The following is a 15,781-nucleotide window of genomic DNA, read 5'->3' on the forward strand; positions in this document are numbered from 1 at the left end:
GATCAATGCATGTCAACGAAATTGGAATATTTGAATCGCACTTAGCATAAAAATAATTATAATTAAGGTATGCCATTGATAATGTTGTGTTTTAGTATATATTGTTCCCCTGTTCTCTTGAGGAGGTGACCATCAACAGACGAGCTGGACAGTGTACGTAGTCCATTCTCCTCCCTCACTGCTCCTCTGACCGAGGTCTCTTGAGGGGAACTGCATGGAGACACTCACCAGTAAAATAGACCATCACAACAACTGGCTGTCTCACCTTGCTCAGTGTGTTCAGTGGCCTCTCTCTTCTCACCAGTGATGGGGCGTGGTCGAGACGAGTGCTCCCAGGGGCTGCCTCCTGTTAATATAATGTAAATAGTTGAGTAACAATTAAGGCAATTAATGTGTGCCTGAGTTGTAAAAGAAGTTTCATAGAATGTAGTTTGGTGTTTAGCTAGAGTAATGAATACACGTACCTTTAAGTATTTCTCCTCTGCTAGAACGTCTTGTTGGACTGTGTCACTTCTGAGGCCCTTGCAAATATCACTCCATGTACGAGAAGGCGAAGATCGCAACCAGTGGGTCAGCATTTCACGCAAGCGAGCTTTATCGCTGCTCTTATTAGACTCAATACCTTCAAGGATGTCAACTTTAATCTTCAAAGCGAGGCCCAACTCAAACCAATCTTTAGCGGCCTTGATTAATAGAGAAAAAACGTCTTGCAAATTGTCGATACATAGTTGGTTTTCATCTCCTTGATCATCGTCATGTACAGAAATGTCTGTTTGTGTGCTGTAAGAATAGAGCAGTCATTAACTTTCATTCTATGACAAATGTACTGTATATAATTATGCCTCGGTGCGCATGCGCAAGCGAGGTATACGGTAGTGTGTTTGTGTGTCTGTGTGTGTGTGTGTGTGTAGACCGCTACAGCTGCTCAAGGATGAATCAAGTGCAAGTAAGAGTTTCTATAGGCTTCTAGTCATGTTTACTTGGATTTTAATTCGTAGATTTGCAAAATAATGCTTCAATGCCTAGTTTTGCTTACTTGGAATGCTATTGCAGCCTTTTCAGAAGAGTCCCTAGCAAAACTTGTTCACCGAGTGTTACTACTCTACTTAGTAGTTAGCTCTGCATTAGAACGCTAGCTATTGGTAGCTGCAAGAGTGAGCAGAGAGCAAGGCTCTGCTGACTTGCAGCCATAATTTTAGACTTGAACTTTTGGCATCGATCGTTTTTAATAACAATCATGGTTGATCATTACCCACTATTCGGTTGATTGCATGCAGCAAAATTAAAGATGTTCATCATGATAATAATCAATGTGTGTATAAAAGCTAGCTATTAGTAGTTTTATGTTATGTAGCTTTGGCACCTCCACCGAGGCATCAGCACCCGCGGTGCTTTCATTATAGTAGCTATTCAGTAAAGGAACACTCTAATGCATGTATACCTCAGTACTGTTAACATAGTATGAGCAAATGACCGTGACATGACTGAACATGCACATGTAATCACATGCGTAAGAAGCAATTTCTCAATGGGAGGGCTCTAATTTTAAAAGTACGGCTATCTACATATAGTGCAGCCATATCTACTTAATAGCCTAGAATGTGGGGGGAGGGCTCCAGCCCCTGGAGCCCTCCCCCCACATTCTAGGCCACATTCTAGGCGTAGGAAGGGAAGGGCTCCAGGGGCTGGAGCCCTCCCCTTCCTACTGATGCTTACTCCCCTTCCTACGCCACTGACATGTACCAGTACAACCCCGAAAGCATAATTATGTATATACACGTTTGATTTAAGATAACATGCATAGATTAACGAATGACTGGCTCACCTGACATGTTCCGAGAGTGTCAAGCCACGAGATAGTGGGTGAAGTGGTGGTCCAGGGGAGGGTGGGTAATGAGTCCCATGTGACTGAGGTTGCATCAGCAATTCCCTAGCTGCTGCATGCATGTACAGAAACAGAACACAGTACGTATTTCAGTTAGAGGAGATCTAATTATAAATACTGCATAACATTAACTTTGTGTTTTGTAACACTTGTTATAACAGTGCATCAGATTATAGTAATTGCATGTTATCAGGGCTCTATATCCAGTGAGGGGGGGGGAGCTTCTCCCCTATAAACATTTCAGTTCCCCAGACCTTAATTCAGCAAACACCTATGTAGATGGGACCCTGACTGATGGAACTTAGCGAAAACAACTATTTTTTTTACAGATGCACAGTAAGTTTAAATACACAAAGTCACCAAAATAATGGTGTTTCTATTTTAGAGCGAAGAACATAAAAAAAACAAAAAAAACATGCATGCATCATTCTGACCTGGAAGAGTTCGTTGAGGGTCCAGATTAATAGTGATGATGTTGTAGGGATCCTTTGCACCCACTAGCTTGACTTGGAGGAATAGCTTTGGAGCAGATTTCTTGCGTTTGTTTGTCATCTCAGCGTTCAAGTGACAGTACGGGATTCTCTGTCCAGGCTTGAACTGGTCAACATGCTTCTTGATAACCTATAATTATAGAGCGCAGTTGAAAATAAAAATTCAGATAATTATGTACGCCTATATAGCTATATACCGTAGGATGAAACATTGGCGTTATTCTCCACCCTCCACTGACTTCAGCACCAGTCATAGGAATATCCAGTGTTAAACTGTCCTCCTCGAACTCAACAAAATGATTCACTCCGAGAATGGCTCTTTTAGAGGAGTACTCTTCACTCACAAGCTATAACAAAATGATGAGAATTACACTGAATAGCATAATTTTTGCACTTTAATTTTATATACCGTTTTATGAATCTCATTATCCCAGTTGACGACAAAATGTATTTGCTGTTCAGCTCTGAGCCAAGGTAGTAGAGGCTGGCAGTGTACACTCTCTCCACATCCTCTCCTGCTGCAGCCAGTCCACTGAACTCGCTCAGCTCCAATGAACCATACGAGCTGTGCTCAGTGAACGAGCCACGCCCTTCAAGCTGCTTGAATGTGTAGGGCAGACTCTCCTGGGAGCAATGTGCTCTCACAAATGAGAGCTTGGTAGAGCTGGTAATCTTGGCACAGTGCTGTATCTCGACTGTCAGCTGCTGTTGGAATCGACACAAGGGAAGAGGATGTATCCAGAAGACACCGCTGACCAACTGAAGATCGTCAGGAAACTGGTACTGTCCAGCTACACTGGCCTTGATTTCTAGTTGACACTGATCAACACCAGCTGGCAGGGAGCCCTGGAGTATGGTGAGCTTGAACCCATAGCCAACCCAGTGGAAGGTTTGGGGTGAGTTGGTGATGATCACACAGGTTCTGGCCACAACTTCAACACCAGGGAAGTCTAAGTGGAGTGGTAGAGAGAGTGAAAAATATAGATTTGTGTATTGAGGTTCTGAGAGTGTTTACCAAAACTGTGTATGGATTCCTGTGGTTGACTCAAGACTTCAGTTGGTAGATGAGGGCGTGATATGACATCTTGATAACCTATCAGTGGTCAGTGGGTGATCACATGTCAGGCTACACATCATGCACACAGTCACCCTCTGTCGTAGTGTAACTCACCTGGTTCAACCTTGAGTTCCTGCTTCACTGGAACCAGTCCTTTGCTCTCGGCTCGGAGATGATGAATCTCGTTTCGCAGGTGTTCAATTTCTGTATGTCACAGCTGAATCATTATAATTATAAGCCAATCGTTTACCTTTTTCTTGCTGGTGAATCTTATCAGTTTGCTCGTCATACTCATCAGTCAGCTGATCCAGCTCCGCCTCCAACTTCTCATACTCTAGTAGCCGTCGTTTCACTTCAGATCTCAATTCAGTCATAGAACTTTCTCCACCTAAAGAATCTGTACACACAAAAGTCGTTACGATAACCTCTAACCAGCTGTAGCTTGTCTCCAGGGCTTAGCTGGGACTCTTGTTCTTTGTTTCGAACTGTAAAATTATACATGTATAGTACTACTATATTATACAGACCTCTACTCTTACTGTGTTTGTATTTTCATACCTTGTTCTTTGCTTAGCTGGACCTCTGATTCAGAGGGCAGAGGTGAGTCCTCTATTGGGTGCAGCTGCCTTTCTTTGACCTTATCAGATTTCAAATGAGCAATCTCTTGCTCAAGGTTGTTGATCACCTTCTTCAATTGAACATTCTCCTTCTTTAATAGAGTGTTTAGCCTCAGATATTCTAGCTCTGCATGGTGTTAGAATACGAAACATTAAGACAAAAAATGTATGGCAGCAAGCATCACTCAGTCACACTTATCATGACACCAGTATATATATGCATGGGAGATACTTCGTAGTCTGAAATTACCATGCAAATGCATGGATCTATAGCCTTCATCAGACGCACAGCTGCACTAATTAGAAACAAAAGTATACTTAGTTATAAATGTGTGTTATGATATGTATAGAATTTGAAAACACTTCGTATAATTATACAAGTACTCTTCTGGTCTCTAATTAAAGGGACTGCGCACATAATTATACAATCTGGAACATTTCATGAGCAGATATGCAATATACTTACCGGCATTGATTTGGATTTGATTTTCTCTTTCTTGGTCAAAGTGAAAGGTGCCACAATCCAATCTGGTTACTTTCAACCGCTGCAATACCAATTTTTGATCAAAAGTGCAGTGGAAAAATGTCGTTGAAGATAAACTGTGGTATTAAGAGCACAAGTTGAATACATCCGGACTTTATTTCATGGTGGCGGAGAACGTATGGTTTAAGATTGAGCATCTTCGCAACGTCTTCTCTAAGCTCTTCTACATGTGCGAGAGTACAGTCATCGAAAGAAGAGTCAAGTTTCAAAACCATTTCTTCATTATCATCTCTGGGAGTACATGTATGAGAGCGAACGATTTTCAATGGGAAAACGCGACACTTAAGGTATTCTCTAAATTCCTTTTTGTATCTATTCATACATTTTTGGTCGTCTTCATTTCCAAGATGTTTAGCAATAAGTTCAACCAAATAGAAGTCGAAAAAAGAGAAGTAGTATTGAAGTATGCGCCATATTTCATCAGTGGTGAAGCATTCTTCTAATTGCTTTCGTTTTTTACAAAACACGCATTGATTTTCTCCATCAAAGGCTTGCCTCTTGCAATTAATCCCTATAAAAGACAGTCAGTGATTTCCCTGGCATCTCGTTTTTGTTGTTTCAAAGATTTTTGCAAACTAGCTAATTACTAGTGAATTAAACTTTTTCTCCATATTCGATGACTCCCGCTGCAGGTGTCTTTTCAACTCATCGATAGAAGTTAGAGCTTCACCTATAAACACATGATTATTATTCATGGTAGTATTTATCGGAATCATCCTCACCATCATTTTTTCTTAGGCTAGTTGTGGCTGGTGGACCCTATTATACACATAAACCAGTAAGGTTCACATGCATCATATGCACATGCAGATAATTGATTACCTCACAAGCAGTTGCCAAAAGAAGTTAGCGTCTCTTCTTCAACACGGTCTAGTCCTATGTAGATAAAATTCACAGTTGTGATGCAGAATGGAAATTGTTACCTGCAATGGTATCAGCCAAATTATAAAGCCCCACTGTAGTCTTTTTAAGACTGCCCGACAGGAGACTCCATGTTACACGTTGTGTACCCAGGAGCTTGGCCAACATTTCGCGCAAACAAATCTGATTATCTCCATTTTGCTCCTTTATATTGGTGAGATCAGGATGAGATAGACCTAGTGCTAATCCCAGTTCGAACCATTTTGGGCTGGCACTTCCAAGTTTCTCACAGACTTGTTGTAGATCGTAAATTGTTAACACCGTACTCAACTGTCAAGTACCTGTACATGGAAGTGTTGTATTATTATCTACAACCTAGCCTCGAGAGACCAGTCTATTCATCGGGGGAAAACGCCTATAATTGCATGCACGATCAAATTCCAATGTGTGAAATTTGTGTTATTGGTCCAGGAATTTCACATGGACCGCACACAGGGCATAAATAGGGTATGATTATGGATTACATGATGCACCATATGACTGATTGTGGGCATGCACATCCTGTGCGGTTATTTACCAATCAAAGGACCAACAACACGATTTTAATATAGGGTTCTTTCCTGATGAGCAGTCTAGTCTCGAGGCTACTGACGATCACACACTAGGGAATTTTTACCCTGAGCATAGATCTCAAGTAATAATTCTATTTCTATTTTATAATCTATTTATACCTATAGATGTATAGATCTATATCGATAATATCTGCCGCCTGTGGACACATTTCACCAGCATAGTGATTTTCTTGTTTTGAGTACATTATGTTATTTTAAGAAACATGCAGCGCCTTATTTCGAAGAAGTATGGCAAGTAGACTATGTACGCTAATAAATCTCTACTCTACGATAATAATCACACACCTAGTATGCAAGTTGCTAGTGATCTGCATCTGCATGTAGACTTACCACAGGTCTCTAACAAATATTCTACATACCTGATCAGCCCTTTGTTAATTGTAGACACTCTATGTTGTCTGCCAAGTATTGATGCAGCCCTTCTGGAACATGATAACATGCCCCACCCCTCTTTAGTTGCTGCATGCAAGTTCATTCTAGTCACCACTTAATTCCCACAGAGGCAGCACTCAGTGCAGTGGAGGCAAGTGAGGACAGTACACACTCACCCAAAATCCACTCTCTGTCTATTAAACAGACCCTCCACTGACAAGACAGCATCTAACCTACTGTATAGCGGGTAATTTTCGGGGGACAAAATATTCGTGGTTCAGCAATATTGAGACATTTCGTGGGTAATATTTTCGTAGTTGGAGCTTGCACTGCAGGTAAAGGTAGGCAAGGTCGCTTCATTCGTGGGTAAAATATTTGTGGTCAGACCTCCAACCACGAAAACCACGAATATTTGCCCCACGAAAATTATATAAAAATATCTGTATCATTAATATACACTCTGTTTTTGCCTATATATCACCCGCCATAACTTAATAAAGCATGTTATACCGTATATACGCATAGTTGAAGTAATTACACAGCACCAGAAAAAAAATCCACTTCGTATAGTGGCACATTTCAAAAATTGCACTCAATCTGAGCGGCAGGCACTCAAATTATGCTGGCGCTTTATGCGTATACAGTTATATATAGTGTAGTGTCTAGTGCATCTCTTATAAGTACACAGGTGGGTCTATACTGTTTGATGTTTGTGGTCTGTGTATGTTACAGCTGCATCTAGACAGTTACATAGCACAGCTATAATTATATGCATCAAATGCATGCATGAGCATGACATGTTAGAGGCCAAAAAGTAAAGGAAAGGCCGTGCGCGTCAAAAAATTTATTCCAACTTTTTTGTGCCCAATTGGAATTCTTTTTTGGACTTGGCACTTCTGTTAGTACCACTGTATTTATATAAATTAGAAGAAAGACGGCCGGTATAATTATATTGATCACTGCTCGTTGCATGTGACTGGCTATATAATGTACACATTTAGGGGAATGTATAGTGGCTGCTTGAATATAGTGATTGACTGATTATCTCTCTCCCTCCACTGTAGTACCTGAGAGTCCATTCCTTGTGTCCTGTCAGTCCCCCGGAGTATGTATGCAGACCACCTCACATGGCTAGGTGAGTACTATATAGCAGTGCCATTTAGATCCCACTTGATTATTGTGGAATGTACAGTGTATATGTACAGTTTTTGTGTAGAGCTATCAGTATAATTATAGTTTGACATTCTATACGCTTGATAGTGTGACATCACCATTCATTGTATAGTCATGCACAATGCACAAGATTTCTGATGGGTCCGCCCACACAATTACACATTAAATGGCCACAAACATTCCCATTGTGTACGATGTAAACATGTCACACACCCACACATTTACTCCCCCTCTTATTGTGTCCCTCTAGATGTGGCTGAGCTGGAGGGTGGGGAGTCCAAGGTGACCACACTCATCGGGGCAGCTGCTAGCATAGACAATGTCTGCAGAATGGACCCTCTTGGAACCTATGGATCACTGGAACACTAGCTATGTATAGCTAATTTGAATGATTACTAGCTATTAATTATTATACATGTGTACCACTTCTGGATTTATTACTGTACATACGCAGTTTGGCATTACCTAAAAAGATTGTCGTTGGTTAAATTATTACTACAACTGAACTGATCAATGCATGTCAACGAAATTGGAATATTTGAATCGCACTTAGCATAAAAATAATTATAATTAAGGTATGCCATTGATAATGTTGTGTTCTAGTATTGTACTCTAGTACTGTTCCCCTGTTTTCTTGAGGAGGTAACCATCAACAGACAAGCTGGACAGTGTACGTAATCCATTCTCCTCCCTCACTGCTCCTCTGACCGAGGTCTCTTGGGGGGAACTGTATGGAGACACTCACCAGTAAAATAGAACATCACAACAACTGACTGTCTCACCTTGCTCAGTGTGTTCAGTGGCCTCTCTCTTCTCACCAGTGAGGGGGCGTGGTCGGGACGAGTGCTCCCAGGGAGTTGCTCCTGTTAATAATAATGGATGTATAACATAGTCTAAAGCAATTAACGTGTGCCTGAGTTGTAAAAGCAATTTCAGAGCAATGAATACATGTATACCTTTGTATTTCTCTTCGACTATATCTGCTAGAACGTCTTGTTGGACAGTGTCACTTCTGAGGCCATTGCAAATGTCACTCCATGTACGAGAAGATGAAGATCGCAACCAGTGGGTCAGCATTTCACGCAAGCGAGCTTTATCGCAGTTCTCCTTAGATTTGATACCCTCAAGAGTGTTAACTTTAATTCCCAAAGCGAGGCCCAACTCAAACCAATCTTTAGCGGCCTTAATTAATAGAGAAAAAATATCTTGCAAACCCTCAATGCATAATTGGTCTTCATCTCTTTCATCATCCTCACCTATATTATACATGGCAACAAGGGTATTAGATTCTTCGTCGCATCCACCATGATGTAAGTATGATCACAACATCATAGTAGATCTACTGTACGTACCTGTGTGACTCCATTGTTGTAGCCGAGTGTTCCAGTGAGGGGGTGGAGGGGGTGTAGCAGAGGAGAGAGTGAGAGAAGTGTGGGACTGCTCCACTGACAGGAGGGACGGGGGAAACTCTGTACAGGATAAATGGTCACAGTATGTAAAGTGGATGCATGCCTATAATAATTATTATGAGGGGTCACTTGACAAAATACTCCAAGATTTCAGTCCTTACACTACTGAGACACATTGATTATCCTCCAATGAGAATAGTGCACTTTCAGCTAAACTCAACGTACATATAAGGATGTCTTTTTGACTAAAAGTACCTGCAAAATTCTATTGATATTTTTGCAGCATACCGTGTAACGATGGCAGAGAGGGAGCTAGCACTGCATAATGGCTCCCAGATTGCTGACCTGGGATTGCCACTGCACTCATGGGGTTGAGCACTTGAGGAGGAGGGGCCACTACATGACAGTGAATACACAAAATAATGTTTGGTTATGCACTGAAACAACTATACCTTGATTTGGATCCACTGGGTCCAGTACAATCCATATTTGGTTATCAGGCTCCTTAGTTCCTTTCAAAGTTGTTAGGTGTGAACGTTTTGGTACCTTGCAGCCCCAGCTACTCTCAGAGAGTGTCGCTTCAAGTTTTGTGGATGGAACGATTCTCCCCGGCTTGAAGGAGTTGACTCTTTTCTTAGATATCTGAATACAACAGACGCAAAACTAGCATAATTAACTTTATAACAATTTGAGAAACATTACCTTTGGTTTAACAAGTGGTTTTAGTCTCCATTCATCGATATCAACACCGCTGGTTATTGGTATATCCAGTGAAATATTTGAGTCTTCAAATTCCACTTCCAAAGTCAGTTTATTTTCTGCACCCAACTTTTGGAAATAATATTGTGTTGCCTAAAGAAATAAAACAACAACATAAATAATTATACATTACAAAACCTCAAAAGTGTTTCCTAATGCACCTATCAATTTCAGTCCCCACTACCCCCCATGCGGGCTATGTCGGGGTTTAGTTGGGATTTGATTTACATCAACTGCCCTACCCCAGGGGGCCTGTATGGTTGAAATCAAATCCCCACTTCCCCTCCCATACCCACTTAACAACCCCGGGATTTGACTACACGCGTGCATGTGCTATACTTTTCCGGATATTACTGTTGTGAATTTGTATATTGAGAAAGTCAAATTCCCCACCCTATCCCGCACCTTGGGGTTACTTGCTGAATCAAAACCCCAACAAAACCCCCCACTGTGCCCCGCAGGGGGGGTAGTGGGGACTGACATTGATAGGTGCATAAGATAATTATAATTATTAGGCACAAAAAAAACCACAAAATCTGTCACTCACGGCATTATGTACTGCATCATCCACATTGATTGTGAAATGAATTTCCACGGTCCGAGGGTCGGCCTTTAGGTAGTATAGACTGGCGACATACAGTAGATCAACATCACCCTCCGCAGCTATTGCATATGAACTGAAATGATTCACACTTAAACAACCATACGAGCTGTGCTCGGTGAATGAGCCACGCCCTTCAAGCTGCTTGAATGTGTAGGGCATACTCTCCTGGGAGCAATGTGCTCTCACAAATGAGAGCTTGGTTGAGCTGGTCATTTTGGCACAGTGCTGTATCTCGACTGTCAGCTGCTGTTGGAATCGACACAAGGGAAGAGGACGTATCCAGAAGACACCGCTGACCAACTGGAGATTGTCAGGAAACTGGTACTGCCCAGCTACACTGGCCTTGATTTCTAGTTGACACTGGTCAACACCAGCTGGCAGGGAGCCCTGGGGTATGGTGAGCTTGAATCCATAGCCAACCCAGTGGATGGTTTGGAGTGAGTTGGTGACGATCACACATGTGCTGGCCACAACTTCAACACCAGGGAGGTCTGAGTGGAGGTAACAGTATAGAACAATGCAAATGAGGTACCTAACTCACTGAATGGGGTTCTGAGAGTGTTTACCAAAACTGTGTATGGATTCCTGTGGTTGACTCAAGACTTCAGTTGGTAGATGAGGACATGATATGACATCTTGATAACCTATCAGTGGTCAGTGGGTGATCACATGTCAGGCTACACATCATGCACACAGTCACCCTCTGTCGTAGCGTAACTCACCTGGTTCAACCTTGAGTTCCTGCTTCACTGGAACCAGTCCTTTGCTCTCAGCTCGGAGAAAATGAATCTCGTTTCTCAGGTATTCAATTTCTGTATGTCATAAGTACAGCTGATTCATTACAATATTAATTATATAAGCCTTTGCCTTTTTCTAGCTGGTGAATCTTGTCAGCTTGCTCGTCATACTCATCAGTCAACTGATCCAGCTCCGCCTGCAGACTCTCATACTCTAGAAGCCGTCGTTTCACTTCAGATCTCAATTCAGTCACAGAACTTTCTCCACCTAAAGAATCTGTACACACAAAAGTCGTTATGATAACCTCTAACCAGCTGTAGCTTGTTCCTTGTCTCCAGGGCTTAGTTGGACCTCTTGTTCTTTGTTTCGAACTGTAAAATTATACATGTATAGTACTACTATATTATACAGACCTCTACTCTTAGTGTGTTTGCATTTTCATACCTTGTTCTTTGCTTAACTGGACCTCTGATTCAGAGGGCAGAGGTGAGTCTTCTATCTCTGGCAGTGACCCAGTCACACACTTGGCTATCTGCTCCGTGAGGTGACCCAGGTCCATCTTCCTCAGGACAGTGAACAGGCCCTCCCAGGTAGGGGGGTAAGATGGTCGCTTGCTTCTCTTCCAAGCATTGAAGATCAGCTCAACGTAATCACTAGGAGAGAGTGTGGGAGCTTTCTTTCTGTCTTTCACTAAAAGATGTACTCCCGAGGTAATGTGGAATCGATACCGATCTTTAGAGAGAAGTTCCATGAGATTGATTCCATACTTGTGCAGTTGATGCAGCTTGGGTATGTTGAACTGTACAATCAATGGTACTGAGCAAAAAATATGATAGTAATGTAATTGCTTATCATAATTTATTATACCTTTTAAAAAAGCTCTGAACACTTTATTGCTGGGCTTTTCACGTTTATCTGTCCCTCCGATAACCAATAGCTCTCCAGTTGGCAGCACAACAGCAGATGAGTGTGTCAGTGGTAGTGGCAGGTCAGCAACATGTTCCCAGGACTGGGTGCTGGAGGAGAAGGCATAGATGGCTGTTGTGAGGTCATCATAAGCCCTTCCTCGATCTCCTCCAATGGACAAGAGACGGCCACCAAAGAAGGCAGCAGTTGAATAGCAATTAGGAGCATCAGGTAGCGTCTCCCATGGTGACTGGTCGGATCCAGATATGAGTGATTGTAGTGATGTACGGAATACTTTTCCCACAGAGGTGATCAGGTACCACTGGTCACCATGGAGAACAGACTTGATGTCTTGTCCTGCATTTGCATTTGGTAGGGAGGGAGCAGTGGTCCACTGGCCATCTTTGAACACTTCCACAGAGGAGAGATCTCCTGAGGTATTCGTCCCTCCAACCACAACTAGTGCAGATCCACTACTGACAGCAGATGGGGAGCGTTGTGTCTCCTTCATAGGAGGCAGTGCTTCAACAAACTGTCCACCCCTCATCGTGAAGACTTTGTTTGTTGTCTCTATTGTAGGATACTCACACCCACCCACCAGTAGCAGTTCAGAGTTATGGGTGACAAGGGTATAGCGATAGGTGGGTGTGTCTGTCACTGTCCATGTTCTGTCAACTCCAGGTTTGAATGAGTACAGTGAAGCTTCAGCTCTCCAACCAGGTTCATCAGTAATCCCTCCTCCAAAATAGAGTGTTCCATTCAGATACACTGAAGCGGCATTACTCATCTTCACTGGTAGAGAAGGCCATTCCTCCCACTCCAGATATGTTGAGGGATGGAGGATGTCAAGAATCTGCATGGGAGAAGGAAACATCAAGGTAAGCATAAATTATTATTTAGTGATGAGCTAACGTTTTCTATTATACGCAGGTTAAAATATGCGATACTAAATTCTAAATTCATGTTTGTCAGAGAAAACCGCGAACATTTATACCCTCGAAATATACGCGCTATATGGTAGCACTTTTATTTGGATAACTAACTATAGAGCTAGCAACATAACGAGGATATATATGTACTATGATTTAGATCCCACTTTTTTTAGTATGCACTTAATTTATAATTTCAGTGTTCAAATTTACTGTGTTGAATACTTAGAACTTGATTAGGAACGTAGATCAGAAAAATGAATTGTAGTCTGTAGCCTTGTGGCCAGATCTAATTGCTCAGGGGCCATTCAATCCCCGTGGTTGTATTACTAACTTACTACGCAAAGCCAGGTCAAATCCCACATAACAGTATGGGATCACATTTCAAGATCAAATGAGACCCAGAGGTGGGATAGTGGAGCAGCACATTGATGCCATGCATAATACCATTGCCATCTAGATCTAGTTAGTATATAGTTATAGCACATGTCTGTGGCACAGCTATAGGTCCTTTGTTTAACATACCTTGTCCTGATCAGCCATCTTCTTTGTCACCCACCCTTCTTTAGATGCTGCAGCTTTCTACCTCCACAATCCTCTATAAGCCAAATTGCAAAATAGAAATTTTAAAGTGAGTTCTCATCACATGTAGATCTATGCAAATTAATTATAGTCACATGTTTTTAGACCATGCCTGCATGCACCCATAAAAGTTACTTATATAAACAGAGCTAGAACATCTCAATCTTACTGTATCTAGACACAATGACACAATTGTTCATGTCCACAGCTAAACCACACACAAGGTCCACTTGTTCACCCCCCTTGTTGCCAAGCAACTCGACAAACTCCCCTTGTGACGAGAACAGGTACACACCATCACACTCCCACTCACTGACATACAACACGCCCCCACCATCCACAGCAATTGCCCGAGGGTGCTTTAGTTTATTGCTACTTGTTGAACTTATAGCTGCCGATGATTTATGAGTGATAGATCGAATAAACCGTCCATCAGCTGTGAAGACTTGCACTCGATTGTTGTAATAGTCCGATATATACAACACAGTGTTGGAATCGTCAATAGCGATATTCTCGGGGAAATTAAACAGTCCATCACTATGGCCTTCACTACCGAATGAGCGCTTGAATGTGAGATGTGCAGAGAAAACTTGCACTCGATAGTTGACTTGATCGCAGACGTACAATCGATGTTTCTTCTTGCTGAAACAGATGCCCAAGGGAAGGTTGAATTGTCCATCCTCACTTCCCATGCATCCAACAGTAGCAACGAACTTTCCTTTAGATGTAAACTTCTGTACTCGATGATTACCAGAATCGCTCACATAGATATTATCATCTTTATCAATCGCAACTCCTCTTGGTTTGTTAAATTTTCCATGTTCTGTTCCAAATCCACCGAATGCTTTCTTCTTGCCGTCTTGAGCTATGATCGAGACGTAGTTTGATTTGTACTCGGCCACTATCAGTTCACCTTTGCTGTTCGTTGCAATACCTCGCGGCTTGCTAAGACCTTCGATGATTCTGATCGGCTTACGAAGGCTCTCTGGCGACGGGGTAACGGCCACAGGGTACGGACTACCTTTGATGGGTCTATGATTGATTCTAATGTGAAGACTGTGTTTCCCTCGGCTAACTGGCTGGTAGGTGAGCGTACGGCGACCATTTTCCCTTTCAATATCACATTTAATCGAAGCTCCGCTCTTGTTGTCTACTAGCTCAGCTGCAAGATCAAGTTTATCGATTAAATTGTCCACTGCAACGATAGTTTCTCTCCCGTCTATTGCAAATCCCAATCCTTCTCCACTTACAATGCAGTTATCAATCGCCACCTGTTCCGAATATACACTCCCAAAATCTTTGCAGTTTTGACGAATCTGCTCTGACTTGTCTCTGATAAATATCATATCTGCTTCGATCTGTGGCTGAATTGTGGATGGTTCAAACTCGACCGTTATCTCCTGTTCTTCGTGGCCGACTTGAGTGGTTGCCTCGAGTAACACGTTGCTCATCTTCGTGCGAGAGAGCTCAACTTTTTGCTTGTGGGCCGACAAAATTTGTAGCTTTTGTTGAGCGAGGCTATCGAGTTGTGTAACCAGCTGTTCCTTGCGTTCTTCAATGATATGGATCAGTGAGTTCATTTCTCGGTTGATTTTCGCTTGAAGTGAGGATTTTTGAGAGTTAATTCTTTGTTCTCGTTCGTCGAATGTCTTCAAGGCTTTGTCTAAGTGCCTCTTGACGACTTTGAGACTCAACACGGTAGTGGTTGCTGGAGTAGCCATATCCTGCATTTGGTAATGATTATATCAGTATATATAAGGTGTCCGACACGACTAGCTCTAGCTCTAGCTCTAGCTCTATAGCTCTACGATACTATATAGTGAGGGAAATGTCTTATACAAAAATTATACTAAGCCAAAAAAAGGAACCTTGTTATTTTCTTGTAGGGCAACAAGCAAATTACAAGCATAATAATTATTATAGAATGATTGCTCTCATATATCTGTGTTCTGAACAAGCTAACATGCAATAATTATTATAGAATGATTGCTCTCATATATCTGTGTTCTGAACAAGCTAACATGCAAACTACAAGCAAACTACAAGCAAAACAAGCTTTGCATCATTGATCTCACCTTTCCTTTTTGTTTGCTCTCTTCTTGATCTTCAAAAGGGCAGCCAAGGACTAGACTGTTCTGGGAGCACATGCACATGCACAATAGGCAGCCATATATGCCAACACACCACACATGTGCTGTGTGCCTTATTATTACTCGAGGTGG

The 15,781-nt window shown here is 42.0% G+C and overlaps 3 protein-coding genes and 1 long non-coding RNA gene across 9 annotated transcripts; all 4 read right to left on the reverse strand.

The window, feature by feature from the left end:
* Nucleotides 1–2: 2 nt before the first annotated feature.
* Nucleotides 3–4,252, reverse strand: LOC135348156 (uncharacterized). The gene is made up of 13 exons (XM_064546335.1): nt 4,246–4,252; nt 3,992–4,177; nt 3,684–3,830; nt 3,548–3,637; nt 3,392–3,469; nt 3,022–3,326; nt 2,786–2,941; nt 2,574–2,723; nt 2,320–2,506; nt 1,826–1,937; nt 465–780; nt 266–346; nt 3–210 (listed from the first exon to the last, which is right to left on the reverse strand). The coding sequence occupies exons 1-13, from the start codon at nt 4,250–4,252 to the stop codon at nt 133–135; spliced, it is 1,893 nt and encodes a 630-aa protein (XP_064402405.1). The 3' UTR covers nt 3–132.
* A 269-nt stretch (nt 4,253–4,521) lies between these two features.
* LOC135347997 (uncharacterized) lies at nt 4,522–6,577 on the reverse strand. Its single transcript, XR_010398586.1, has 5 exons — nt 6,447–6,577; nt 5,518–5,796; nt 5,417–5,470; nt 5,317–5,353; nt 4,522–5,264 (listed from the first exon to the last, which is right to left on the reverse strand). It is a non-coding gene; the product is annotated as an uncharacterized LOC135347997 (long non-coding RNA).
* A 1,539-nt stretch (nt 6,578–8,116) lies between these two features.
* On the reverse strand, nt 8,117–13,652 carry LOC135347813 (uncharacterized). Of its 6 annotated transcripts, none has more exons than XM_064545885.1 (15): nt 13,503–13,652; nt 12,010–12,901; nt 11,609–11,958; nt 11,454–11,493; nt 11,272–11,409; nt 11,127–11,216; nt 10,971–11,048; nt 10,348–10,895; nt 9,744–9,893; nt 9,494–9,683; nt 9,330–9,437; nt 8,985–9,101; nt 8,589–8,888; nt 8,414–8,495; nt 8,117–8,362 (listed from the first exon to the last, which is right to left on the reverse strand). In XM_064545885.1, the coding sequence occupies exons 1-15, from the start codon at nt 13,518–13,520 to the stop codon at nt 8,245–8,247; spliced, it is 3,219 nt and encodes a 1,072-aa protein (XP_064401955.1). In that variant the 5' UTR covers nt 13,521–13,652; the 3' UTR covers nt 8,117–8,244. The 6 variants fall into 6 exon arrangements, with proteins under 6 accessions (XP_064401955.1, XP_064401957.1, XP_064401954.1 ...); XM_064545887.1 differs by having other exon boundaries at nt 9,387–9,434; nt 11,454–11,513; nt 11,587–11,958; XM_064545884.1 differs by having other exon boundaries at nt 9,330–9,434; nt 11,454–11,513; nt 11,587–11,958.
* Nucleotides 13,653–13,707: 55 nt separating this feature from the next.
* LOC135347886 (E3 ubiquitin-protein ligase TRIM71-like) lies at nt 13,708–15,772 on the reverse strand. Its single transcript, XM_064545998.1, has 2 exons — nt 15,635–15,772; nt 13,708–15,283 (listed from the first exon to the last, which is right to left on the reverse strand). The coding sequence occupies exons 1-2, from the start codon at nt 15,710–15,712 to the stop codon at nt 13,709–13,711; spliced, it is 1,653 nt and encodes a 550-aa protein (XP_064402068.1). The 5' UTR covers nt 15,713–15,772; the 3' UTR covers nt 13,708.
* Between the last annotated feature and the right edge of the window lie 9 nt (nt 15,773–15,781).

Source organism: Halichondria panicea, chromosome 14 (assembly GCF_963675165.1).
Source record: "Halichondria panicea chromosome 14, odHalPani1.1, whole genome shotgun sequence".
In the NCBI taxonomy this organism is placed as follows: Eukaryota; Metazoa; Porifera; class Demospongiae; order Suberitida; family Halichondriidae; genus Halichondria; species Halichondria panicea.

What these genes read in the sequence shown, in the direction of transcription:
- LOC135347813 (XM_064545883.1), bottom strand. An exon ending in CCCAGTGGATCCAAATCAAG is followed by an intron (nt 9,438 to 9,493) that starts GTATAGTTGTTT and finishes ACTGTCATGTAG; the next exon opens with TGGCCCCTCCTCCTCAAGTG. An exon ending in CTCTCTGCCATCGTTACACG is followed by an intron (nt 9,102 to 9,329) that starts GTATGCTGCAAA and finishes TATCCTGTACAG; the next exon opens with AGTTTCCCCCGTCCCTCCTG.
- LOC135347886 (XM_064545998.1), bottom strand. Translation starts at nt 15,712, where the DNA reads ATGTGCATGTGCTCCCAGAACAGTCTAGTCCTTGGCTGCCCTTTTGAA. An exon ending in AGAGCAAACAAAAAGGAAAG is followed by an intron (nt 15,284 to 15,634) that starts GTGAGATCAATG and finishes TACCAAATGCAG; the next exon opens with GATATGGCTACTCCAGCAAC.
- LOC135348156 (XM_064546335.1), bottom strand. An exon ending in GCTCTACCAAGCTCTCATTT is followed by an intron (nt 2,942 to 3,021) that starts GTGAGAGCACAT and finishes CACTGAGCACAG; the next exon opens with CTCGTATGGTTCATTGGAGC. An exon ending in ACACTCTCGGAACATGTCAG is followed by an intron (nt 781 to 1,825) that starts GTGAGCCAGTCA and finishes CTATTCTTACAG; the next exon opens with CACACAAACAGACATTTCTG.